Source organism: Podarcis vaucheri, assembly GCF_965113315.1.
Source record: "Podarcis vaucheri genome assembly, chromosome: 8".
NCBI lineage: Eukaryota > Metazoa > Chordata > Lepidosauria > Squamata > Lacertidae > Podarcis > Podarcis vaucheri.
This window is the reverse complement of record NC_138766.1, coordinates 93,682,965-93,710,413: the sequence shown is the minus strand read 5'-3', so window position 1 is coordinate 93,710,413 and position 27,449 is coordinate 93,682,965. Positions and strand designations below refer to the sequence as shown.

At 47.8% G+C, this 27,449-nt stretch overlaps 1 protein-coding gene across 3 annotated transcripts in view; it reads right to left on the bottom strand.

Annotated features, from left to right (window-relative positions):
- The window catches only part of LOC309539394 (protein EFR3 homolog A), a 58,893-nt gene that overhangs the window by 18,240 nt on the left and 13,204 nt on the right, over positions 1-27,449 (bottom strand). For 2 of the 3 annotated variants that reach the window (XM_082235576.1, XM_082235577.1), the window contains exons 2-12: positions 27,270-27,322; positions 19,912-19,988; positions 19,037-19,164; positions 18,755-18,905; positions 16,144-16,265; positions 15,040-15,189; positions 14,735-14,872; positions 6,479-6,557; positions 5,080-5,215; positions 1,582-1,740; positions 792-906 (exon numbers count right to left, since the gene is read on the bottom strand). In XM_082235576.1, coding sequence (XP_082091702.1) covers positions 792-906; positions 1,582-1,740; positions 5,080-5,215; positions 6,479-6,557; positions 14,735-14,872; positions 15,040-15,189; positions 16,144-16,265; positions 18,755-18,905; positions 19,037-19,164; positions 19,912-19,988; positions 27,270-27,279 — 1,265 coding nt within the window. In that variant the 5' untranslated portion in view covers positions 27,280-27,322. Of the gene's footprint in view, positions 1-791; positions 907-1,581; positions 1,741-5,079; positions 5,216-6,478; positions 6,558-14,734; positions 14,873-15,039; positions 15,190-16,143; positions 16,266-18,754; positions 18,906-19,036; positions 19,165-19,911; positions 19,989-26,015; positions 26,140-27,269; positions 27,323-27,449 lie in introns of those variants that run through there. The other variant, XM_082235575.1, reaches the window with a different exon arrangement.

Sequence of the window (27,449 nt, the reverse complement as noted above, 5' to 3'; positions counted from 1 at the left end):
ATTTTTAATCTCTTGCTATGATTCATTACTGGCAACCACTTCCTGCCCACTGATACCTGGAGTGACAGAACGCCCTGAAGGGCCATTCCTGCCATACTAGCGCTGAGATACACACGGACCACCTGATAAGTCACATGTGCAAACTCAGGGCTGCTGCTGACACATGCCGTGGGAAGGAGTCAGAAAATGACCAGAGGCAACAAGTAAGGGCAAGAATGACTTATAGGCATGCATCTTGCAAACTCCCTAAGACCTCCTTCACTATTCCTGCATGACTGCTCTGGTTCTTGGGGCAATTCTGCAGGAAGCCTGTCAGGAAAGGCAGGACCAGAGACAATCCTCAGTGAACTAAGCCCTCCTGGGCTTGTCAGCCATGCTCACCCGATTCTGTCACCCTCAGATCACCTCCTCTCTTAAGCAATCTCACACATTCTCCTTCTGCAGGCAGCCACCCCTTGAGTCTGGAACTACCAGACCTGTCGGCTACGCAGTGCCACCTCTCTCCCTGCTTTCAGAATTATTTTTTCCTGGGAGGCGTTTGGATCTACCGTAATCCTCATTCCCACACCTGAATACTTAGTATGTGCATACTGGGGGAAACGATCAATTGCAGGTACTTAATTGTTTTTTATTTATAGCTAACCGTATCCCTAAGGGTTCACCAAGGGATCATCTTCCATCAAAGCCAATCGAATTGCAAAGACAGCAGGAAGCGCAAAAGGAAGCCACAGTTTTAAGAGCATCAGCTCTGCCACCAGGGTTCTGGAACAGGCAAGAGGGAAAGTACAAACCCCAACTGGCTGGTGTCCACAGTCTGAGATGCTGACCCAAACACAGGGACCTTCCCCATAACAAACATCATTATTTCGGAGCGCTGGTAATCTGGGAGGTTGCTGCCAAAGAAACCTACGGAACGGAAAAGGGAAGGATGAGGCAACGGTGGGCCATCTGTTCATAAAACAGAGAAGGCCTGGGAATTCAAGGATTAAATTAAGTCCACATCACTGTCTTCCTCCCACCAGATCTTCTGAAATAACGGCTGCCTTGTGTTAACAAATCTGAGTCACTCGTCTGGTTTGGACAATCTCCCCCAGTTTATGAAGCTGGGAATGAGAGTCTGGCCCAAGCATTCCTCCCCTCCCATGTGGGCTTCAGAGCACTTCATTCCAGTGTTCCCTGATGTCCAAACTGAGAAAATCTGCTTTAAATGTTAGTTAATCTTGACATTTAGACAGTCCTGGTTTGGATGTAACAGGCAGCTCTGGCTTTAAAAAAACCCAGAAATGAAACGTTGAAGCCAGCACACGGCTGGGGAGGAGGAGAGGAGCTGGTTTAATAAGCTGAGAAAGATCCCCCAGACCAGGCCAGCTCCCCTTGTGGTTTTCTTCTGAGAGGTCTCTTAGAAAGGCTAGGTTTATTCTGAGCCCCACAAATGTCCCCACAGTCCTTGTGGTGAGGACCTGGGTTCAAAAGCTCAGCTCCATTATGAAGCTCCCCCACCCCCCCAAAAAAATGCAACACAGGATTTCAATTTTTTGCTAACATACACCCACCTAAGGGGGAATTATCTGACTGACTCACCAATAGTTTGAATGATGGCATTCTGGACGATCTTTTCATCGCTCTCTTTTGTGCGGCTGTTGAGGCTACCTTTGCCATCAGAGTCTTGGCCCAGTTCAAAATCCACACTCAAGCTCAGGTGCTTCAGCAGCGTGTTAAACACCTCGAGGACAGTCGGGCCTGTGCAAAAGACGACAAACACATCAACCGGAATCTCGTTTTTCAAGGACAGGGAAGTTTCACAAAATTGGAAGTCAGAAGCAAAAGCTATTTACTTACAGTGGTACCCCGCAAGATGAATGCCTCGCAAGACGGAAAACTCGCTAGACGAAAGAGTTTTCCGTTTTGGAGGTGCTTCGCAAAACGAATCTCCTATGGGCTTGCTTCGCAAGACGAAAATGTCTTGCGAGTTCCTGCGGGGGTTTTTTCCTCCCCCCCCCTTTTTCTAAGCCGCTAAGCTGCTTATCAGCTGATCCAATAAGCTGATAAGCCGCTAAAAGCCGCTAATAGCGCTAATAGCGCTAATCCTCTAATCCGTCAATGGGCTTGCTTCGCAAGACAAAAAAACCGCTAGACGAAGAGAATCACAGAACGGATTCTTTTCGTCTTGCGAGGCACCACTGTATTTTCCAAATATCCAAGGGCAGTTAACAATAAAATAACCATGAATAATATAATAAAAACTGAGGAATACATAAAGTCCATATACAGAACATGATCGTGATGATATCCCGCCCACTCTTGGTTGCTTCCAGCGAAATATAAGAACTTTATGACAGGCTCCCCAACATCAGGCAAATGTTTTGATATTTCCCCCGACATCAATATCTATGTGCAGCTTCCCTAGCAGGGTATAGAATCATAGAGTTGGAAGGGACCCTGAAGGTTGGACTAGATTCCTGCAATGCAGGCATATCAATGAAAGTATCCGTGACAGTATATAGTCATACCTTGGGTTACAGACGCTTCGAGTTGCACAATTTCAGGTTGCGCACCACGCCGAACCCGGCAGTACCGGCACGGGTTACTTCGGGGTTTCGGCACTTGCACATGCGCAGAAGCACTAAATCGTGCTTTGTGCATGTGCAGAATTTCAATCCGCGCATGCACAGACGTAGTGCTGAGAGTTGTGGATGCTGTGGGTTGCAAACGTGCTTCCCGCACAGATCACGTTCGCAACCCGAGCATCCACTGTAAAATCTTGTCTGCAGCAGTATTTGGAAAATACCCTTCATCATGTTCTAACAGGTGTCTGTGAGCCCCTCTACGCGCGCCTGTATACCCACAGTGTTCCGCTTTGTGTGTGAGGCCAGCGCTCTCTTAACTGGGCCAGGATGCAGACAGTTGTGATTGGGGAGCACAAACTGTATCCAGCCTCAATGTGCCATCAAACACATTTCCCTCTGCTGTAGACCAGGCCAGGCTCCTTACCTACACAGCTCAGCGTTGGCCAGCCTAGCCTAGGCTCTTGCTTTGAGATGGTGGGGTTGAGAGGTGGCCTGAAAGTGTGTGTTTTCCCCTGCTCTCCTAATCTTTTTGCAACTGGAAATGCCAATAAAGATTGAACCTGGGACCTTCTGCGTGCAAAGCCAGAGCCCCCCCCCCCTTTACCAATGAGCTATGATGGGGCTATAAAGGGACGCGGGTGGCGCTGTGGGTTAAACCACAGAGCCTAGGACTTGCCGATCAGAAGGTCGGCGGTTCGAATCCCCGAGACGGGGTGAGCTCCCGTTGCTCGGTCCCTGCTCCTTCCAACCTAGCAGTTCAAAAGCACATCAAAGTGCAAGTAGATAAATAGGTACTGCTCCAGCGGGAAGGTAAACGGCGTTTCCGTGCGCTGCTCTAGTTCACCAGAAGCGGCTTAGTCATGCTTCTTAGTCATGTACGCCAGCTCCCTCGGCCAATAAAGCGAGATGAGCGCCGCAACCCCAGAGTCGGCCACGACTGGACCTAATGTTCAGGGGTCTCTTTACCTTTTATGATGGGGCTATGAGGCGAACCCAGCTGCCAGAAGGAACTCCCTCCAGATTTGGTGAGGGTTTCTAAAATCCATGCATGCAGTGGCAGACCTGGGTAATGTGGTGTCCTGTGCAAGGCCAAAATCTGACTCCTTCCCTCCGGCCAAGCCCCTCCCCCCCACTGCCCTCTCAAAGGAGGTAAACAAGTTGCAGGGGCTTTGGGAAAGAGGCACGAGGCTCTGATGGTGTTCTAGAGACCTCTCTTCTCCTCCCCAAAAGCTGGGAAAGCACTAACAAGGTTTGGGAAGGAGGTGGGAGGACTTTAGGATCCTGTCAGAGCCTCGCGCCCCCTTCCCAAAACCCTGCGCCCTTGGCTTCAGTGATCAGCGTGTGCACACCGCTTGCACATCCCTAAATCCGCCCCATGCATGTTTCAAAGTACAAATTCCATGATAAAGATGCTAGCGCCCACATGTGGAGCAAAACATGCTGTCTAGCCGAGAGGTTCCAGGGCTTTAGGACGAGGACACGCTGCACCTCTTACTCCTCATTAAGTTCAGACTCCAGAGCAACAAAAAATCAAACAACAAAAGCAGTTTGTCGCAACAAGCGAGCACCAGAGTCAAAAGAAGACCAACAAACCAGCAACCTGTCACACCAAGTTTCTGTTTTGGAAAAAGCTGAATTAAAAACACCCACCAACTGGAAAAAAACAACGTGTAGAAGTCAACAACAGAAAGACAACCAGGAGAATCCACAGGGTGCCTCTTCTGCAACACGGGCATCCTTACCATCTGGGTTTCCCGCGGCCCCCACGTCTTCCACGCGGTGAGTTTGACACCAGGCTCCATCGCAAGGACTCTCTTCCTGAGACTCCATTTATCGTACACAAAAATATCCTGGCATTCGCTCACCCTCTTCCCCAAGGACCACTCGTCCCTCCTGCTTCACAATCGCACTGAGACTCCTGCCTTTGCTCTGAGAGCCTGAGGCTTCCTGCCAGGTCTACTTCTACTTGGCTTCTCTCTCTCTCTCTCCCTCTCTCTGTCTGTGCCTACAGATCCTGCATTTTATCTGCAGACCAATTAGCAGTAATTAGTCCTTGCACGCTGGGTCACACCTCTGTTTACTGGAGCTACTTCCGGTCACAGCTCTTTGAAAGGGATAAATTAACTTTAGCACACATGCCCCAAGGCTGTCAAAAGGAGATTCTGAGCATATGATTTTTAATATAACAAAATAATAAAAATAAAATAAAATAATAAAATTAATAATAGTAATAGTAGTAGTAGTAGTAGTAGTGGTATACCACCCTTCATCCTTATTATCAGGGCAGTGGACAGCATTAAAATACAAGTCAAAAACACAAAATACATAATAAAAACAAGGAAAAAAAACCAGTAACTCCAATAATCTACTGTTCTTCTACCGGGGGGAAAGTAGATATATGAGGAGGGAAACCAGAATTAGACATGGCACTATCTATTCCACATTTCCATAACCAACTAGCCCTTCCAAAAACTCCCAGGCTTTAAAGACATCCTGAATTAGCCGGTCTCACCAATGGATCCTTTAGCAGCAATGGCCACAGCCTCCAAAAGGACCTGGATGATACCGGCTCGAACTCGGGGAGAGTCTCGTTTGCAGCAGTCAAGGTGCCCCAGGATTTCCTGTATCACATGATGAGAATACTGCGCCTGGGAAGGGGAAGGAAGCAGCAAAAGCTCGTTATAGCCCTTCAAAATTACAGCTATGGCTCCAGAGTTGGCCATTCTAACTGATAATACCAAGGCACATTCGCACACCACCGGAGTTGGGTGATTCAGAGAACCCAGTGGATAAGCCAGGCTGTATTACACTCTAAAGAGGCATTTGAATAAAAGTGAGAGAGGGCAGAGTTTGAAGAATAAAGAGCGCAAAGGGGGGAGGGTACAAAAAATATTCACTGGCGGTCCAGAAAAGGCGCTGTGGGTTTTGAAGACGAATTTGATGTAACAGAAAGAACGAAATTAAATTTCACAGTAAAGGGAGCTTGAATTTCAAAACAGATGGAAGGAGTTCCTCCTCACAGCAAACTCTACTAATTTCCAGTCCAGCAGGGAACAAATATCTTTAGGATGTTCTCATCTATCCTTCTGTTTTTGAACAGTATTTCCCTAAAACCTGGCACCTATAGTGAGTTCAGTTTTGTCTATATTTAATACATTTTATCCCAGCTCTCTACCCGAGTATGAGGCACTTAGAGTAGCTCACAATCAACCTATAAAACAGATATATCTAGCAAACTAAAAAGCAGAGAGGGCAGGGGAAGTGTGCGGGTGTGTAATTTATGTATTTTAAATACTATGTTGGGAAAGATGGAGGACACAAGGAGAAGAGGATGACAGAGGATGAGATGGTTGGACAGTGTTCTTGAAGCTACCAGCATGAGTTTGACCAAACTGCGGGAGGCAGTGGAAGACAGGAGGGCCTGGCGTGCTCTGGTCCAGGGGGTCACGAGGAGGCGGACACGACTAAATGACTAAACAACAACTAAACTAATACTACGTAAACTGCTTAGAGATTTTGAAGATTAAGGGGTATATAAATCCTGTTAAATAAAACTAAACATACGGACGGAGGGACAGGAAAAACAGCCAACAGAAAACCCTGCTAGAACAGAAACAATTTTTCAACCTGCCACACCATGAAAAGATACTCAACACATATTACCTTCAACAACACTACAAAAAAAATAATAATCAGGAACTTGAGAGAAGAGAGTTAAACGGCAGAAGCTAGACGCTAATGATAAATTCTCCAGCATGAACACCCCTGAAATGATTATGATGGACCCTCCAATGTTGCAGAAGTCTGACCCTGCAAACATCCAGAGGGGTGTCTGCTGGTTCCAGCCCTAACTTCCTCCTTTATCTTAATGGGTTATTGTTGACTATGAAATAGGTACAGGGTAAACATACCTGTATGGAGTACATGATGATTTTGAAGCAGTGGACAGCAAATTCATTGGGGTCCCACAGTCTGTGATGGTCTAAATGTCTGTTAAAAACAAACCATGATTAAGGACCTGTAGCAATTTCAACATTTAACAATGGGCTCATTTGGATGTCAAATCCTAGTTTGGCTGTCGCATTACTCTAAGAAGCAGCAGCTGGCATGAATAAGCAAACACTGTATTTAAAGGGATTGAGGCGTTCTGGAATGAGGGGTGAACTTTTAGGGATGTTTCTCCAGGTGCATTTTTTAAAAAAGGTAAAGGGGACCCCTGACTATTAGGTCCAGTTGTGGCCGACTCTGAGGTTGCGGCACTCATCTCACTTTATTGGCTGAGGGAGCCGGCGTACAGCTTCCGGGTCATTGGCCAGCATGACTAAGCCGCTTCTGGCGAACCAGAACAGCACACAGAAACGCCATTTACCTTCCCGCCAGAGTGGTACCTATTTATCTACTTGCACTTTGACGTGCTTTCGAACTGCTAGGTTGGCAGGAGCAGGGACCGAGCAACGGCAGCTCACTCCATTGCGGGGATTCGAACTGCCGACCTTCTGATCAGCAAGTCCTAGGCTCTGTGATTTAACCCACAGCGTCACCCGCGTCCCAGCATTTTTGTACAGATGTTGTCAGGGAACTGACATCAGAGGAAAGGGAGTTGGTAGGGCTCCCAGAGACTGGGAGAGAGTCAGCAGCCAAAGCAGGGACCAGCAGGGGGAGCGAGGGGTCTCTGGAGGAGGATCTCAGTAATGCTGAGAGAGACGCAGCAGCCCAGGCAGGAAACAGCAGGGGAGAGAAAGGGGTGAGAGACATGTCCAGCGAAAATAGCGGGGAGGTGTCAGAAGCAACTGTAGGGAGACCCATACTTCGCCGGAAGCTGCCACGTCGTGAGTCCAGGAGACGCGTTTCCGTTAAGGAGCTTCTTTGCTGGAAACGCTTCCGCAGGCAGCCACTGTCAGACTCTACTAGTGACTAGAGCAGACATGTCTGAGGAGCTCTGTCACACACAGAGGTTTGTGTGGAGCCGCACAAACTCTGAGGGGGCGCAATTTTAAGCACAAGCAGCTAATCATCCCCTGACAGCAGTCTGACAGTCTCTGTACGCTGCCTGTGCAGGAGAAAGCATCATGAGCAACCCAGCCGGAACCGGAGAGGCAGGGGTTGGAGCTGGTCCAAGCTTGGAAGAAAGGTATCAAGCTCTGGAGGTCCAACTTGCGCTGCAGACGGCGAGGCTCGAGGAGAGAAGGGCTCAGGATGCAGACAAAAAGGGGAGAACCACTCAGTTCCCCAGAAAGGTACCAGGATTGGTGCAGAAGTTTGGGGGGGACCCCAAGGATTATCATGCCTTTAGGACAGAGATGCAATATGCCCTTAATGTGCAGTTTGATGAGTTCCCTGATGAGGAATCGCGAGTTGCTTTCGTAATTGGGCATCTTGAGAAGGGGGGGCGAGACTGGGTTCGACCCCTGATGGCAACGCACAATGATATCCTAAAGGACACTATGAAGTTCTTTCGTGCAATGGATATCATGTTTTCCAGCGATATTGAGGAAGGGGTGGTGCGCAGACAGCTAATGGCTTGCAAGCAGGGAAGCAGATCTGTCCGTGAGTACTGGACTGAATTTACCATGCTGATTCACAGATTGGGGTGGGATTTATCGGCGGCACCCATTCAGATGCTATTTGAAGAAGGTCTTTCTTCGGCTGTGAAAGACGAGCTGTCCCGGAGCCCCAGGGCGGTGTCTATGGATCAGCTGACCAAATCTGCGCTGACCATTGGAGCGCGCCAGGAGGCAAGAGCCTTGGAGAGGCGGGAAGGGAGAGGGGAACGTTGGAAGGAGTTCCGCATTCCAGACATTCCTGAGCCAGCTTTCCCGCCGGCAGAGCCGATGGAAATCGGAACAGCCCGCGCGCGCGCAGTTTCAAAGCCCAGTGAGGGGGCTAAGAAGGAGGGAAAAGGAGCCCGGAAATGCTATCTCTGCCAACAGCCAGGCCACTTTGCCAGAGTCTGCCCCCAGAGGAAGGAATGGCAAGGGATGGTGGGAGCTGTTGAGGGGGGAGAGCAGGGAGAAACGGAGCAGGTAAAAGCCAACGCCTGGTTGCCACCGTCAGGGCACTGCAGCCAGGCCAAAGAGCAGTGAAAGTGCCCGTGCCAGAAGCTCCTCGACCTGCTCTAGTGATTGAAGTGTCGCTAGAGCTGCAAAATGGACACCCCCTAAAAATAAAGGCGCTGTTGGACTCAGGCAGCTCCTGCAATTTTATGAGCAAGGAGTTTGCTGCTGAACACCAGATACAGACGATCCCTTTAAGCAACCCCCTGCAGGTGACCACGATCGATGGCAGGGAACTGTTGGGAGGAGGAGTCAGCTTGCAGACCGTCCCAATGATAATGAGGGTGGCAAGGCACACAGAACTGATAGCGTTTAATGTGGCCACCTTGGGAGGCGCTCCCATTATTTTGGGAATGAGCTGGCTAGCCCTACATGATCCGCTGGTGGGCTGGCATCAAAGAGTGGTTTCCTTCGGTTCAGCACATTGCTTAGAACACTGCAGGGGGGAAAAGGGGTCAGCAGGGGCCCAAGCCACCCTGGCAGGGACTGAAGTAATGGAGAAGGGGAAGGTGCCACCACAGTATGCTGATCTCAGCGACGTGTTCAGCGAGAAGGAAGCTGACCAACTACCCCCGCATAGGCCCTTTGATTGCCAGATCAATTTACTCCCTGGAGCACAGCTTCCTGTAGGCAAGTTGTATGCCATGTCAGACAGGGAAATGCAGGAGTTGCGAGAGTTCATTGACAAGAACCTGAAGAGAGGCTTCATCAGAGAGTCCAAGGCAGCGGGGGGTAGCCCAGTGTTTTTTGTGGATAAAAAGCACACGGACAAGCCGAGACTTGTATGTGATTTCAGGCGGTTAAATGCAGTGACAGAGCCGGCGGCTTTTCCTATGCCCAGGATTGATGATATTTTGACCAGGGTGCGGAAAGGAAAGATTTTTACAAAGCTGGACCTAAGGGGGGCGTACAACCTGATACGTATAAGGAAAGGGGATGAATGGAAAACCAGCATGTTCACCCCTTTGGGGGCATTTGAATACCTTGTTATGCCTTTTGGATTACAAACAGGCTCCGCGTGTTTTCAAGCCTTCATGAACCACGTACTGGGGCCTTTGCTCTACAAGAATTGCGTGGCCTTCCTAGATGATGTGTTGGTGTATTCGGAGAATGAGGAGCAACATGTGAGAGACGTCAGAGAAGTGTTGAGCAGGCTGCAAGCCAACAGGCTGTGGGTGAAACTGGAGAAGTGTCAGTTTCATACCAAGGAGGTGGAATTCCTGGGGTACCGCTTGTCAGACAAGGGGTTGGCCATGGACCTCGGCAAGGTTCAAGCAGTGCTGGAATGGAAAACACCCAAAACCAAGAAGGATGTGCAGAGGTTCCTAGGGTTTGGAAACTTTTATAGTAAGTTCATCCGAAACTTCGCCCACCTGACGGCGCCCATCACGGACTGTCTCAGCAGTAAAAAGAAGTTTGTTTGGACGGCGGAGGCGGAGCGAGCGTTTGAGGAACTGAAAAGGGCCTTCGCCTCTGATGAACAACTTCTGCATGTGGATTTACAAAAAAAGCTGAGGGTCGAAACAGACGCTTCTGACAGAGCCATAGGGGCGGTGCTTCTTCTGCAGCCGGGGAAGGAGGAGTCAGAGTGGCGACCGTGTGCCTTCTTTTCGCGAAAGCTGAACAAATCCGAGAGGAACTACACGGTGTACGACCGGGAACTTCTTGCGATTCATGAGGCTTTCCGGAGATGGAGGCACCTGCTAATTGGTGCACAACATAAGGTGCAAGTGTGCACGGACCATAAGAATCTAGAGTATTGGAGAACTGCGCGAGTGCTCAACCAACGGCAGTTGAGATGGGCCCAGGAGTTCTCCAAATTTAACTTTGAGATTTGTTACGTGCCAGGCCCAGAGAACGTTAGGGCGGACGCTCTCTCACGCAAACCTGAATATTTGGAGGGGGAGGGTGCACCCGAAGAGACCCATGTCATTCCAGAGGACCGCTGGGTGTGTGGGGCGGCATTGGTGGGGCAAAGGGAACTGGTAGAGGGAACGGTGCAGGATGAATACGCCCAGGACAAACTCAGGGGTCTCAGGAGGGAGGGAGACAAACCCGGGGGTTTTGAGGAGAGAAACGGGGCGTTGTACTACAAGGGAGCGTTATATATACCTAAAGGGGAATTGAGGGAAAAGGTACTCAAGCAACTGCACGATAGCCCCACAGCAGGGCATTTTGGGCAACACAAAACCATGTGGCTGGTTACCAGGGAATTCTGGTGGCCCAAGGTCAGGGAAGATGTGCGGGAGTATGTGAGAGGGTGTGACCAATGCCAACGAGCCAAGGGGGAGAGGCGGGCACCGGCAGGTTTATTAGAACCACTACCCACGCCGGAAAGGCCATGGGAGGCAGTGGCAATAGATTTCATGACTGATCTGCCAAGGTCCAGAGGGAAAACAGCCATCATGGTTGTGGTAGACCTGTTAACCAAGATGGCCCACTTTATAGCCTGCTCACATGCGGTCACAGCGGAAGAAACCGCTAAATTGTTTGTGGAAAATGTGTTTAGGCTGCATGGCGCCCCCTTGAGGGTGGTTTCTGACCGAGGGAAACAATTTACTTCCAGGTTCTGGAGGAAGCTCATGAGCTTATTGCATGTAGAGGTGAATTTCTCAACTGCCCGTCATCCAGAAACCAACGGGCAGGCGGAAAGAGCTAATGGTGTCCTCCAGCAATATTTGAGGTGTTATGTGAATGACAGAGAGAATGATTGGGTGGAGAAGCTGGCGTTGGCAGAATTTGCCTACAACAATGCAGAGAACGTGTCCACGGGGATGAGCCCCTTTTTGGCTAATCACGGGTGTCATCCCCGAGCCTTCCCAGGGGGGGAAGGGGAGAACTGGAGCGTTCCAGCTGCAGAACAGTTCGTTGAAGAAATGGAAGCGATCCATCGCCAGCTCCAACTTAACTTAAACAGGGCGAAGGAGGAATATAAGAGGCAGGCAGACAAAACCAGAAGGGAAGGGGAAAGCATTAGGGTGGGGGACCAGGTGTGGCTGTCCACCCAAGGGTTACCATTCAAAGGAGGTTGTAAGAAGTTAAGACCCAAAAGGCTGGGCCCATTTGAAGTCACGCAGCAGGTCAACCCAGTGGCTTTCAGACTCCGGTTACCGAACCACATGAAGCTGCACCCAGTGTTCCACAGGTCGTTGCTGTCACCGTATAAAGGGGACAGAGAAGGGAGGGTCAATAGGGGACCAGCTATGGAGGAAAAAGAACACAACTACCATGTAGCGGAGATTCTCGATTCCAGGTGGAAGGGAGATCAAGTAGAGTATTTGGTAATGTGGGAAGGGGAGCCGGAGTCGGAAAACACCTGGGTCATGGCAGAGGATGTAGATGACGAGGTTTTGATAGAAACTTTTCATCAGAGATTCCCTCGTAAACCTCAGCCAGTGGCGAGGTTCCGGAGGGAATACTTCGCCACCACCGACGAAGAAGAAGAGTTGGAGGGGTTCTCTGATTCCGAGGCGGAGGAGGATTCAGCGAGCCGGAACGAAGACCGATGGAGGGAAATGTTCGAGACGTCTGAAGATGAAGAGGATTCTTTTCGGGGTTTCAGCTCCTCACCGCCCAGAGGAGAGAGTAGGGGCGGGGGGGAAGGGGGCCCTGGAGGGGAGGTGGATGTCAGGGAACTGACATCAGAGGAAAGGGAGTTGGTAGGGCTCCCAGAGACTGGGAGAGAGTCAGCAGCCAAAGCAGGGACCAGCAGGGGGAGCGAGGGGTCTCTGGAGGAGGATCTCAGTAATGCTGAGAGAGACGCAGCAGCCCAGGCAGGAAACAGCAGGGGAGAGAAAGGGGTGAGAGACACGTCCAGCGAAAATAGCGGGGAGGTGTCAGAAGCAACTGTAGGGAGACCCATACTTCGCCGGAAGCTGCCACGTTGTGAGTCCAGGAGACGCGTTTCCGTTAAGGAGCTTCTTTGTTGGAAACGCTTCCGCAGGCAGCCACTGTCAGACTCTACTAGTGACTAGAGCAGACATGTCTGAGGAGCTCTGTCACACACAGAGGTTTGTGGAGCCGCACAAACTCTGAGGGGGCGCAATTTTAAGCACAAGCAGCTAATCATCCCCTGACAGATGTCCATGTGCTTAGTGTAAGAGCTATGAGGGGTGCATGGTTATGTAAATTGCAGGTTCCCCCTTCAAAATATTCCTACAAAGTGACCAAGAAAGGATCGAGGCTGCACATCAGAAGGGGCAAAACACAAACTATTTGCCCTTTGTAACTGATGTGAGCAAAGAAGATTGCTGAATGTCAAACTATGTAAAGACTCCTGGCTGATGAGTAACCTCCAGATCATTACTTGCATGCCAGGGATTTTAAAGATAGTGACTTGGAAGGCAGGCTCCTGTTTCAACCACAAAGCTTTCTCTTCCAGGGATTATCTCCGGCCTCTTCCCTCTCTTTGCTGTTGCTTCCCCATTCTATCCAGGAGGAAAGGGCTCCTGCCACATAGTCCTCAGCCCAAAAAAATCACGGAAGCACAACAGCCACTGGCTGTTCCAGAGCATCCTCCGTCCTCCGCTGTGCGGATGCAAGGAGTATTAAGCAGCAAATGGCTGTACCAAATGTCGCTGCACCATCTGGCTTGCTGGCTGGAATTTCAACCAGCAAGGATGACGAGCAAGCAAAACTTGATGTATTCAAATAAGGAGTACAAGCAGGAAGGGGGCGATCCCATATCATCACATACAGCATTGCTTATTGAAGCTGAATGTGGTGGGATTTTGTGTGGAAACGTACTGTATCCTGCACACACAGGGCCATCCTATTTTCATCCTGATATTAATCCAGGAAGGCAGGTTAAGCAACCTGCTCAGAGCCATCCTGAATGACTGGATACAGTCAAAGTCCGTACTCTGTCCAATACAACAAGCTGCTTTTTGTTCTTTTGGATAAGTATATCTTCAGGATTGGCTTTTGGCTCTTGGGACACAGAGAGTTATATACAGTGCTTGTTTTCTTTTAAAAAAAATGTTTAGGGGTACTCTCATTTTCCTACTCCTATTGCAATACTGCCCCTCAATGAGGCCAAACTTATTAGATTCACAAAATGTTTAGGGGTATTATCAGGGAACTGCCATCAGCTCAGAGGCAAGAGGTGGAAGGGCATTTGTGTTATAGGGAGCCTCCGAAAATCTTGCGAAGCAGCTCCTCCTCTGGCCAGGAGGAAAGCCCCGCCTCCAGTGGAGAAGAGGTGCAGGGACCAGGGGATGCTACGGAGAGCCTCAACACCGAGCCTGAGCAAACCGGAGAGGCAGGAAGTACGCCCCTGCCAGCGCCCATTCTGCGCAGTAGGCTTCGGCGCAGGGAGGGGCGGAAAAGGCTGGGGGTGACGTGACTGTTATGCTGGGGGAGGTACAAAGACTGACCACTCCCAGATTCTGCTAGCGATTGAGCCAGACATGAACTTACAACGCTCTTGCCTGTAAATAGTTTGCACCAAGAATAAAGCCTGGAAAAGACAGGTCGGAGTCCTGCCTGTTTACTCTCGAGCAACCACACCAGCATCTGACAGGTGTGCATACCCCTGCGTACCTCTAGAAAAAAAGCACTGGTTTTATAGCAATATGGAAGATCAGAACAGCTGAGGGAAACATAGTGTTCTCGGGACTTTTCAGCGGCCACAGCCAGCCTTGAGGGAGTTTTGCCAACTATTTCAAAGGCATTTCCTGCCCCAGGAAACTCTTAGAGGATTCTGGAGATTTCCAGCACAACCCTCTCAGGCCCTAAGATCGGCAGGAGAGACCCTGTTGGTGCTGCTGCTGCTGCCATTGGCTTTTGCCCAGTTGGCAGTGACCCATGAAAGCCCTCCCTGGTGTGGTGCTCCTGTCGTCCTCATCATTAACATTCAAGGGAAAGGTAAAAACATTTCTCTTTACTCAGGCATTTGATGGCTGAAAGATACTGTTCCTGCCAACCTTGAAATTACAAGCTGCAAGGTGTATGTGGTTGCTTTTAATTGTTTTCGAATATGTTTTGATTGTTGCTGTATTGCTTTAACATTAAATTATTACTTTACATTTAACGTTAGCATTGCTGCCCTGGGCTCCTTAGGGAGGAAGGGCAGGGTAGAAATGCAGTGAAGTACATAAGTAAACAGATGCTTACGCAAAGACTGGTCTCACAGCATTATTCATGTTCCCATAGGTGGCGCGGCCCAGCAGCTCCCTGAAGCAATTCTCAGCCAGCACAGCTGGGTTCTCCTCTTTATCACCTCCTGTTGGAGAGGAGGGTGGCCCAATCCTGCTGCAAAAACAGGCACACACACACACACTTGGACAGGGTTGCCAGGCTCTGACATTGTGCTTAACTGCCATGACAGATGATGCAGCCACAGCACCTCCTGCCCACACCTAACCCCTCTCCTCTTCCTCAGGGCCAGCAAAGCCCCCCCCCCCGAGAGACGGGCATACCTGTCGACATCTTCAATCTTCTGCATATTATAAAGCAGCGAGGGAACAATCTTGTCCATATGCTGAGGCTCCCATATGGTGGCTCGGAGCTCGTCGTTTACGGTTTTGCGAACCACCCCCTGGATGCCCCTGATTCCAGCAATTCGGATCCTGGCACAAGAAACAATGGAATTTTCATAGAAAGGAAAGCTACAGGATCCCTGCATTTTAGAGGTGATCCCTGCACTGCAGCGGGTTTGAGTAGGGGAACCTTGGGCATCCCTTCCAACTCTACAGTTCTGTGGAAGATGGAAAGCCCAGAGCTTAAGCCCAAAGACAGCAGGGCTAGCCAATCTGATTACTGAGACCAGTGAGCAAATATCTCTATGCAGGCATGCATATTTGATGAAGACACACGAGGAGGACACCCAGGTCCAGACTCAAGCATATAAAGACAGGAGCCAGCAGGACCTTTTCTTTTCTTTTGCCCAGTTTCACCCTAACCTCATTCAACGAATGACGGGCATACCTGCCCCCGCAAGGAAAGCAGTTTTCTAGGTCAGTTTTATCCTTCCTGCCCTGCTTCTAGTGCCCCAGCCACCTTCTGTGTTTCTTTAAAGTGCTGATTTATGAATATACATTTAAACAATCAAACAGCATTCATTCTTACAAAAAAGCAACAACAGCCCAGTCCACCAGCACTCTCAACATCCCCTTTTGCTTCCAACTGGCAGAATGTTCTCTCCAACAGTTCAATGCTCAAAGAGATAAAAACATGATGAATACATTTTCCAAAGCAAAGTGGCTCAGGTTATTATTTACTTATGTTTGCCCCCATCCTTAGGGTAACAGCCCATCTCAGATGACTATCATTTGGGTATTGAGCTTCATGGACTCTTGGATACTTGGTTTAAGCTACAAGAGCTTTTTAGTTTGGCAGAGGCTTCCCCACAAGCCTCAGCAGAAAGACTCAATACTCTCTGAAAAGGGCACATGAATTAAACTCCATTGACGGTGCTTGGCAGAGCATGAATGGAGGGCTTTGCCATCGCAGAGATTCTCAGTAGCCTGGTAATTTAGAGAGCAGATACCACTCCCATCCCTTCGCCGCATATTGTTACTCACTCGTCCCGTATTTCCGGGTCACTGTGGCAGGAGTGACACATGCCACTGAAGCGAGACACAAAGAAGTCATAGCGGCGGTGATAGGAAGGCGTGTCCTCCTCAATGTTTGCAAATTTGACAAACTGCAGAAGAGGAAGGAGAAACGGAGAGGATTCAGGACAGCTTCAAAGCAATCAGAAAGTTGGCATCACCCAGCCTCAAAATGCTCCAATCCCCGACTACAGTTGAAATTATCCAGAAAGCAGCACCATTCATACAGTAGTTCATTGCATGCAGTGGGTGGAAACACAGCAAAATCATTTCTGTTATTCATCCATCTTTTTTAAAAGCATTTCTGACTTGCTATCCCTACACTATCATTATCATCCCTTTCTTTGGTGGGGAAAAAGGTCGGGTGCAAGGCTTCTCAGGAGGGCAATCTTCTCTTCATACATCCCAAACTTTCAGGGCACTGGCAGCAAAAGGCACAGATCTCAATCCCCCAGAGCAAGGCAGCCGCTGGTCTTTAAAAATCCCCAGGTCTTTTCCCTCTGGCAAACCTTTCTTCCAATGTGCCAAGACCTGGCATTTTTACCACATCAGGACAACTCTCTAGAAACGCTCCAGGACCTGGTAAATAGTATGCAACAGGGAGTGTGTCTTGCAAGCTTCACTTTCTAAAAAACCACCAGGTTAGTAACTTGATAGCCTGCTGCTGCTGAATCTAGTACAGTGGTACCTTGGGTTACATAGGCTTCAGGTTACATACGCTTCAGGTTAGAGACTCTGCTAACCCAGAAATAGTACCTTGGGTTAAGAACTTTGCTTCAGGATGAGAACAGAAATCGTGCTCCTTCAGCAAGAGGCCCCATTAGCTAAAGTGGTGCTTCAGGTTAAGAACGGTTTCAGGTTAAGAACAGACCTCCAGAATGAATTAAGTTCTTAACCCGAGGTACCACTGTATGCTAGGGCAAATGTTGGAACGTTACACAGCAGTTCCTCTCTTTTGGGGGGACCTTTCTCTAGTTGCCTCACCTCTGGAGCTCAGGCACTTAGCAATGGGGCAATTCCTGTGGTTGCACCTCCAGCTATGAAGTAACCTCTTCAGACACATTCCCTGGGCACAGTTTAGAAGCAAATCACTTCTGTGCACCCAGGCTTTTAATAAGTAGTGTGGTCAATTTTTTAAAAGCTGCCTTGAAATGTAACTGGTTTGTTTGTAGCTCCTTTGCTGTTTTAGGCTCTATTCTGCTGTGTTATTGATTTGGTATGTTGGTTTTATTGAATTTTAAATGGGGTTTTGTGTTGTTTTGGAAGCTCCTTGTACATTTTGTTGAAGCTGAAAGAGGATGTAAATATTTTAAATACATAAAAGTAACCCAAGGCAGACCTGGCGCATCCCTGAGACAGCACTTGAGCTGAACCAACCTGGGCTCACAAGACCCTTACCCTCACATTGGTCCCGACTCTCAAAACTTTCTTGACTCCATTTCAGCTACTCCTTGCTTGCTGCAAAACACTCCTACACTTGGGAGACTGGATTCTGTTACCGTGAAACGGTATCACAGGCGGGACAGGCGGGAGTGCAAAAGCAGAAGGCACTCAGGGCTCATCACTAATGCAGCAGGGAACAGAATACCTTTCACTTGGAAAATAAAGGGCAAGCTAAGCTTCTATTTAAAGGCTTGCACAGATCTGCTGGAGAAATATAGAGAGTGGATTTCTAGCCCTGTCAGGTGGCACAGAAAAATCTCAAAGACAAGCAAGCAAATAATCTTAATGGAGCATCAGACGGGCAGAAAGAAAAGGGTCTTCTTCTCAGTCTTCTAGGTGCTAGGCTAGTCAAAGGGAAACCCACATCTCCTGCAAGGCTTTCTAAGTAGCCAACTCACACCTTCCACAAGAACCATGGCCAGAGGGAAGGGTTTCTTTCTTCCTAACCTGTGTCTCTGAGGGAGTCATTGATCAGGGCCTGCCTTAATCCACCAGATGCGGATTAAAGTTTCTTATTCCCTCTTCTATGCTTAAGAACCCGCCATTATCCCACCAATATTTTTAAATTTATATCCCATACCTTCGGCACAGATTTAGGTTCCCTGGGTAGTAGAGTAGTAATAGGAAACCAAAAGGAACATTGAAAATAGCAACAACAACCATGTATACAAACTGTACAGCAAATAGCCAGATTAAAACTGAGGGCGAAAGCAATCCACCTATAAATTAAAGGATGCTTACGTTAGAAGTTCTTTGAAGTTGCAGGAAACAGAAATGTTTCTGCCTGGTGCCTACATGAGAGAGGGGGCCTCGAAGGGGAGATCTGCCAAAAGTGAGGAGCCACCACAGAAAAGGCTCTGTCTCCAGTAATCACCCACTTCATTTTTAAGAGGGGCACAATCCATTTCATGGTATGCAGTCAGGGGAGGCTCAGGGACCACATGTGGCTAGTCAGAATCATAACCAGGGAAGAAGGTATGTAGCCTTGCAGCTTGGTCACACGACCAGGGGTTTGGAAGTAACCGCATTCCTCTCTGCCATATCCTCTGTGCAGCTCCCCAAAGGCCATGCCAGGGCAACTAAACTGACTCCAGACAGTAGGAGAACCAAGAGGGGGACCCAAGGAGTGTTCACTCACCGAGTTGGTTCCCAGGACTTGCAGCCTTGGCTCTCCAGACTCCAGTAGCTTAGCCACCATGTGGAGGAAGCTCTCCACAAACGGCTTGATGCTTTGAGAATGGCAAGCCATGAGTAGCTGGTCTAGGGCTTCCATGGCAATGAAGACATACCTGCATGCAGAAAGGTGAGCACAAACATCACACAGCCTCCTTGCTTGGGGGGTTTGCCACAGGAAAGGAGGCCAGTACTGGCGGGGGAAATGAGAGGCAAGATTTGAAGTGGGTGTCAGCAGAAATCTTACCCACAGCGGTGTCTGACAACATCTCTGCTCAGCCTCTCTGCTAAATAGGCACCGATCCGATCAAGCTTCTCAGGAGCAGAGACGGCATAGAAGGTCAGTTTCTCCATATCTGCTTTGACAAGGCCATCCTGCACAAGTGAGAGAGAGTTCAAGGAAACAACTTTAAAGATAAATTTAAGTGGTTTGTATTGTACAAGCTGATATTTAATACAGTTGATTTTATGAGACTTAGGAGGCTAGTCTCAGCAAAGCATACACTTTAAACTATCGCATTTTTCACTCTATAAGACGCACTTTTTCCCTCTTAAAAAGTAAGGGGAAATGTGTGTGTGTCTTATGGAGTGAATGCAGGCTGCGCAGCTATCTCAGAAGCCAGAACAGCAAGAGGGATCGCTGCGCAGCGGTCCCTCTTGTTGTTCTGGCTTAGCCGCGCAAAGCCTCTTCAGGGCAGGGGGAGCCTTCATCCCACTGCCCTGAAGAGGCTTCTCACAGCTATCCCAGAAGCCAGAACAGCTGTGCAGCGGATGATCCCTCTTGCTGTTCTGGCTTCTGGGATTCAGAACATTTTTTTTCTTGTTTTCCTCCTCCAAAAACTAGGTGCGTCTTATGGTCTGGTGCGTCTTATAGAGCGAAAAATATGGTATATTGTGTGAAACTCATACGACGTGTGCAGCTATATCCATACCCACAACTAGTGCTATCTTACTTAGCATCACAACCTGGGTGATTTCACAATGCTGAAGTGGCCAAGATAACATCTTTAAACAAAAGCTAAAAATAAAAAAATTGCCTGAACACGAAAACCTCAAAACTCCCTACAACCCCTCCCCCCACCCGACCCCAAATTAAAACATGGACTGCAAGGGCTCGCTTACTTTTGGATCTTCGGGGAATATGTTATCTACCAGGCGCTTGTAACGGGGGCGCAAGGCCGCACAGCAGCAGCAGACTCCTGCAAAAAACAAGAACCGCAATGAGAACCAAACTCTGTGGAGGTGGAGCCCCTTTTTTTCAGAATGGACTCTCCACTCGCAATGACACCCACACCCACAATTCACAGGTTCAGGTACATGCGCACTTTTGTGAGAAAGTGTCCCACAGAATTTAAACAATGGTTTTAATAGTGGGGAAAGCAGCAACTGGATGCACAAGCTGAATGAAGGGCAGCAGTGAAAACTGGCTCCTCTCCAGAGTCATCCTAGATAAGGCATAGGCAAACTCGGCCCTCCAGATGTTGAGACTACAATTCCCATCATCCCTGACCACTGGTCCTGTTAGCTAGGGATGATGGGAGTTGTAGTCCCAAAACATCTGGAGGGCTGAGTTTGCCTATGCCTGTTTTCAGATCATGACCACCGGGGGTGGGGGGAGCTGCGCAGCTTTAAGCCAGTTTTAGATCACAAGATACAGCTTGGCACACAATGGACTTTAAGATGCTTATAGATGTGGTGACTTTTAAGCCCACACATAATTATGTACGTGTTTCAATTATCAAGTTTTTGCTGTAAAAAAAGCAGCGTGCGTGTGTGTGCACTCGCGCGCGCGCACCCCCCCCACATACAGAAGTTATTATTTTTATTAAATTTGCGTTCTGCCCTTCCTCTGTAGATGGGCGGTTCACAGCATAAAAGTACAAGATAAAAACACAAAATCAAAGCACAGCAAGGAGATCTGAAGCACACACGAAATTTTGGGATATCCTTTGAAATCAAAGGAGTGGTTTCACATGCTCCCAAAACCACACTCAGTTTGGAAAGATGGGTAGAAAGTGTATGCAATTCACCAGCAGAAAAAATGCAAGGTATTCATTTCCTCTTTTTATATGAATATGCGAGGGAAAGATCTGCACAAAGAAAAAGCAGCTGAATTGAATTTAAGGCTGCGGCACCTGGGAGTAAGCTCTACTAAACTCTACAGGTCTGCCATCATTAATTATGTTAATATATCCACATCCCTCCTTTCTCCCAAGTTGGAATCCATCTGCGTAAAGCCTGCTCAGGACTCATCTGTAAAGGGGACTTTCCCTGGCAAGCTACATTCAAAGCCTGGAGACAGAGCCAGACTCTAGTCTGTGATCCCTTGAACTGATTGTAGAGAGTCTTGAATATATGGGTGGACTTGCATGAACGCCAAAGATACACGCTTAGTCCCAAGGTAACAGCATTTTAATATCTAAATTCTTCGTTCTTTGAACTGATCACCAATGGCACAGTGGTAAATTCTGAAGGGCAGGAGCTTATCACGGAAGTGGCCACAGCCACATTCCAAAAGAGAGTCCAAAAACATAGCAGCTACATTGACCTGCAGCAGCAGCATCTAGTAGAGGTACCCAGCGTGGTGCCTTCCTGATGGTGGCAGACTACAGTTCCCATAATCCCCAGCCGACACTAGTTATCTCCCACTTGGACTACTGCAATGCTCTCTACGTGGGGCTACCTTTAAAGGTGACCTGGAAACTGCAATTAATCCAGAATGCGGCAGCTAGACTGGTGACTGGGAGTGGCTGCCGGGACCACATAACACCGGTCCTGAGAGATCTGCATTGGCTCCCAGGATGTTTCCGAGCACAATTCAAAGTGTTGGTGCTGACCTTTAAAGCCCTAAATGGCCTCGGTCCAGTATATCTGAAGGAGCTTCTCCACCCCCATCGTTCAGCCCGGACACTGAGATCCAGCGCCGAGGGCCTTCTGGCGGTTCCCTCCCTGCGAGAAGTGAGGTTACAGGGAACCAGACAGAGGGCCTTCTTGGGAGTGGCGCCCGCCCTGTGGAACGCCCTCCCTTCAGATGTGAAGGAAATAAGCAGCTATCTTATCTTTAAAAGACATCTGAAGGCAGCCCTGTTCAGGGACGTTTTTAATATTTAATGCTGTGTTGTTTTTAACACTCGATTGGAAGCCGCCCAGGGTGGCTGGGAAAACTCAGCCAGATGGGCGGGGTATAAATAAATTATTATTATTATTATTATTATTATTGTTGTTGTTGTTGTTGTTGTTGTTGTTGTTGTTGTTGTTGTTGTTATTGTTGTTATTATTATTACGGTGAGAGATGATAGGAGCTGTAGTCCAAGAACATGTGGAGGGACACTCTGTTTGTTGTCCTTGCAGAATACCAATTCATTAGGATCAGTACAGCTGCAACCCAAGGCAGAGTTTCTTGAGAAGAGGCTGCACTGAGCTCAGTCATGCTCACTTCTGACTGCAGAGGTTCAGCTTGCAAAATCCATCAAAGAAGCTCAAGGTCTGTTTGATTTGGCAGGGAGGCAGGCCAGGGCCTTCTCTGTGGCAGACCCTAAGTTATGGAGCACTCAGTTCCTGCACACTAGCAGACTATGTAAATTATGTTGAATATTGCTTTCAGAAATGGGAAAGAGTGGGGTATACCCGAACAAACTAGAGATGTGGCTGTTTCCATGGGTCTAGCACAAGGGTGGGGAACCCATTTTCCATCTGAGGGCCACATTCCTTTTTGGGCAACCTTTTGGGGGCCACATGCCTTTGATGGACGGGGCTGGAGACAAAAGCGGGCACAGCAGTGCATGTAAGTTTCACTTCCATTCTGCAGGCAAGTTTCTACTATGCTCCCTCACCCACCCCTCTCCATCCTGGCAAGAGAGGGGCATTGTGGGAGTTCAAGGACACAAACCAGCCCAGAAAAAGCACTGGGGAGCATTCCAAGGGCCAGTCAGAAAGGTTAGGAGGGCCACCTCTGGACTGAGGTTCCCTGATCTAGAACACCCCGCTCAAGAATTCAGAAATGTTAATTTTGAAGTGCACATTTGTCCTTTCCTATATGCAGTTGCCTTCCCTCTCCTCCTCTGCAAATTCCTTCCTTCGGTCTAATATGGGGCAAGCAACATTAGCTTCCAACTGGTCAAATTTCCAAGATTTCAGCACACGGTTACACTCGATCAAACCAAGAAAACCACTATGCTACCATGCAAGGAGGCAGCAACACCAATGTTAAGTGTATACAGTTATGGTACATGCCAGCAACTGGTCCACACAGTAAGAACAGACTTATATACCTGGAGGGAGACTTATATGTCTGGGGAGACATATGTAGGGAAACAAGGAAAAAGCAGCTTGAAATTTTATCTGCAGTAAAATCAACAGCACAGTTTACTCCACGTTGGAACAAGAGGCTCATGTTAACATCTCTTTTCACACTGCCCCCCCCCTTTCAACTTAGAAATAATCCATGGGTTTGCTCAAACACTGAACTGCATGCATTGAGGATATTAAGAAGAGAAAGAGGACAGTTTAAGTATACAGATGTTTTTCAAACTTTCAAAAGAAAGCAATGCTCCTTCTCAGCAAAATAACGGAACAGGGGTGAGGGAGGGAAGGGGAAGAGAAGGCGCTCTGAAGAATTCACCTACCAAGGCACACGCATGGGCCTGGTTCCCATTCAGGATTGTAGTCATAGGACTTATCTTGCTCAGCCACAGGAACTGCCACATATGTCTTCATCCTGTACCCTCCTGGCAGTTCTGCAGTTCCACCTTTCTTTAGCTCCCCCTCTACACCTTCCCAGCTCTCTCCTGCCCGGGCTCGGCAATGTCAAATTCAGGTACAGGCAGCACACACTTATCTAGCTAGCCCTGCACGTGACAGAAGTGCCAAGGGACCCTGCACATGAGAACGCCGCGTATCCAATTGCACCGACAATGCCAAGCTCTGGAAATGAAAGAGAGCGCCTGGCCCCACACGGCCGGGGTCAGTGCACCTGACATGCATGTAACTAAGCCTGGCCACCTTGTAATGAGACGCACAAAAGGAGAAAGGACATTTCTCCATTGTCCTAATAAGAAGCTTAGCCTATTATTTACAGCCGAATAAGCGTAGGGTTAAAGGAAACAAACTCTCTCAAAATACTACCCATAAAAAAACTGCATTAACATTTGTAGAAATAAAGCTAATACAGTTCTGTGCAGAAATATATGTACAAACTGTAACCCGGCCACCCACATTGGTACAGAGGGCTGGCTGTTTAATGCTGCTAGCAGGACAAGCGTCAAATAGCGCTCCGGGCCAGACAGCAGCCTGCTGCTGCAGCAGCTTCTGTGCGATAACCTTTCAGATACCTGCAATTGCTCTCTTGAGGAACATAAGATTAAGGGATGGCATGATAGAAACCTTCAGGTATCTGAAGGGAGCAGAGTTGCTCTCTGTTGCTCCAGAGAACAAGCCGAGTACCAATGAATAAAAACTATGGGGAAGCTGAACATTAGGAGAGACTTTTAAATGCTAAGACCTATATAGCAGAAGGAGAATGGACCATATGGGGCAGTGTGAGGCTCTTAAGATTCATGGAATTGTAGAGTTCGAATGGACCCAAGGGTCTAGTCCAACCCCCTTTGCTGGCAGTATTTAAACAGAAGCTGGGCAGCCATGGGTCATTCTGCATTCTGCATTGCAGACCTAGCTTTGAGCAGGGAGTTGGACTAGACAAACCCCCAGGTCTCTTCCAAAACAATGACTCTATGAAATGTTGTAACAACTGAGTAGCCTTGCAGAATAGCACAGCCAGTAAAAAACATGACTAAAATATACTGGCATTTGGGGATGTTTTTGAACTGCGGGCCTCAGACACCCACCAAGAATCATGAGTTGGGGCCACAGCATCTTAAAAAGCAGAGACATCACCTTGCCGACAAAGGTCCGTATAGTAAATGCTATGGTTTTCCCAGTAGTGATGTATGGAAGTGAGAGCTGGACCATAAAGAAGGCTGATCGCTGAAGAATGGATGCTTTTGAATTCTGGTGCTGGAGGAGACTCTTGAGAGTGTAATGGACTGCAAGAAGATCCAACCTCTCCATTCTGAAGGAAATCAGCCCTGAGTGCTCACTGGAAGGACAGATCCTGAAACTTAGGCTCCAAGACTTTGGCCACCTCAGGAGAAGAGAAGACTCCCTGGAAAAGACCCTGATGCTGGGAAAGATGGAGACAACGGAGGAAGGAAAAGGGGACAACGGAGGATGAGATGGTGGGACAGTGTCCTTGAAGCTACCAGCATGAGCTTGACCAAACTGCGGGAGGCAGTGGAAGACAGGAGTGCCTGGCGTGCTCTGGTCCAGGGGGTCACGAAGAGTCAGACACGACTAAACAACAACAACAACAACAACAACAACAACAACAACCTTTCTCCTCCTCTGGTTCCATCATGATTATTACTACAATCTATTGTAGTAGAGACCAGTAATGTACTGCCTTGTTGCATTCACAGGCTTTCAATACTCCTGAACCAAGAGACCTAGAATGAATGCTCATCTTACACATTTTTTTTTAAATGGACTACTGCAATGTACTACACATGGGGCTGACCTTGAAGATGGTTCAGAGGCTGCAATAAGTGCAAAATGCTGATACACTGAACTCTGCACTGTCTGCCTATTGGCCACCAGAACCAATTCAAGGTATTGGTTCCAGGATACTAAATCCTATATGACCTTGGTACTTAAAGGAGGTTCTCCATTACTGTTCCCCAGCCTAGGTTTTGAGATCTGCTGGGAAGGCTCTGCTCAGTGTCACCAATGGCCAAGGTTTACCGGGAGGTGGTGCCGAGCAGGGCCTTCTCAGTTAAGGCCCCTTCTTATGGAACGAAGCTGTGATCAGATTCTCTCCCTTATTGGCGACATCGCCTAAAAAAACATTTAGTTTTGCTAGCATTTGGTGCCTAATTGTACAGTGTATCAAGAGAGGGTACTTTATAACCGATGCTGTCTTCAGTGTTTGAATTGTTTAATTATTATTTTTTATATACACACACACATACGTGTGTGTGTGAGAGAGAGAGAGAGAGAGAGACAGAGAGAGAGAGAGAGAGAGAGAGAAAATGGTTTTGAATGGTTTAAATTGCTGTTAGCCTCCCTGGCTCCATTTGGAGGAAGGCAAGAGTATGAACATAAGCAGCAAATAAATAACTAAATCTATTTGAAGATCATTTTTAATACAATTTTAGTGAAAGCAAAGAGCTCACCACATCCATGCAAGCAACCTCCAAATGCTATTAGCCTTAAGCTTGACATTCACTTGAGCAGCCCGCCAACGCTCCAGAAGTACAGAACATTTCTTCTGTAATGTTGCATCTGCTGTATAGCCAATGTCATGTTGCTGTTTGTTATGTTGAAAGAGCTCCTTCTCTTCCTAGCCTGAGTGATGCTGATCAACTGCTGCACTCAATAAAAGGAATACATTGTTCACACTTGAAAAGCGTACTTTAAAAGGATCTCTCTCTCTCTTTCTAATCCATTGTCAAAGACAGCCAAGACACAATGCCAGCTACAGAAGGAAAGGTTGTGGTACTCATGTGCACACACAAAAGTATGAAAAAATATTGAAATCAAAGGCCATTGTATTTCACTAGTTCTGCAAGAAGGATCAAGGCTTCTCACACACAAAGCATCTTAGAAATATTTGAATAGAAAAGTATTGATGTTTCTAAGTCACTGAACTAGGTGTTTTTAAAAAGGGGCACCACACTTGAAAATGAACGGTCTGTCTTTTAAAGAGAGGTAACCCTTTTTCCCCCTAGACCAGAGCTTCTGAATAACTTTGAATTTTTTTAAAAAAAATTTAAACAGGGATAAATCCTGATTTATTATTATTATTTTTAAAGGGAGATATACCCAGGCATACAAGAAAATAAAGAAGCACAAGAATACAAGTAGCTGAGCTACTTGCCCATCTTGGCCAGTAATTACTACAAGGGATTTCCCATTTCTGTGCATGTTTTAATTATAGCAGCCACATCTAAAGACTGCATGACTGTGAACCTCAGTACTAACTGCACACCAGTTATTTCCTTCATCAAGCTTTCGTTTCAACTGTGTGAATATTTATTTCTTGACCTCTCTATTATGAATGTCTTGATAAAAAAAAGTTAGCCAGATTTTACCGACAAGTGTCCATTTTATTTTCTGCTAAGTATTTAAATAGCAGTTTTTGCTCTGCACTGGAAGGGAGTTCCACTTTGACTGCTACATTTGCCTAGCAGCTTAAGACTCAAGCCCTCTAGCTGCTAGGAGTATTCACAAGAGCAGTTAATACATTTCTGGATGGCAATGAGCACGCCTGCTACAACGTCTGAAGCCAGAGCTCCACGTTCAAAGATGCCTCACACTTGCCACATTTTGTTTCTGCTTTTCTTTTTCAGAAGAGATTTCCTCCAAAGGACCGAATCTCAAGTTCTCAGTGCAAACGCCTTACATTTCCAACAGGTTGCCATACTTACTGCCAGGCATTGTTGATGGGAAGCTTGGCTTCTATTTTCCACCATGTGATAAACTGCAAGAGAAAAAAGAAAGTTGTCACGTCAGAGCCATTGACTTGGTGCAGCTGATGCTATTAACAGGCTTACAACTAACTCCCGCTGAACAGTGAAGAGAGAAGAAGATCCCATTGAAGACATGGA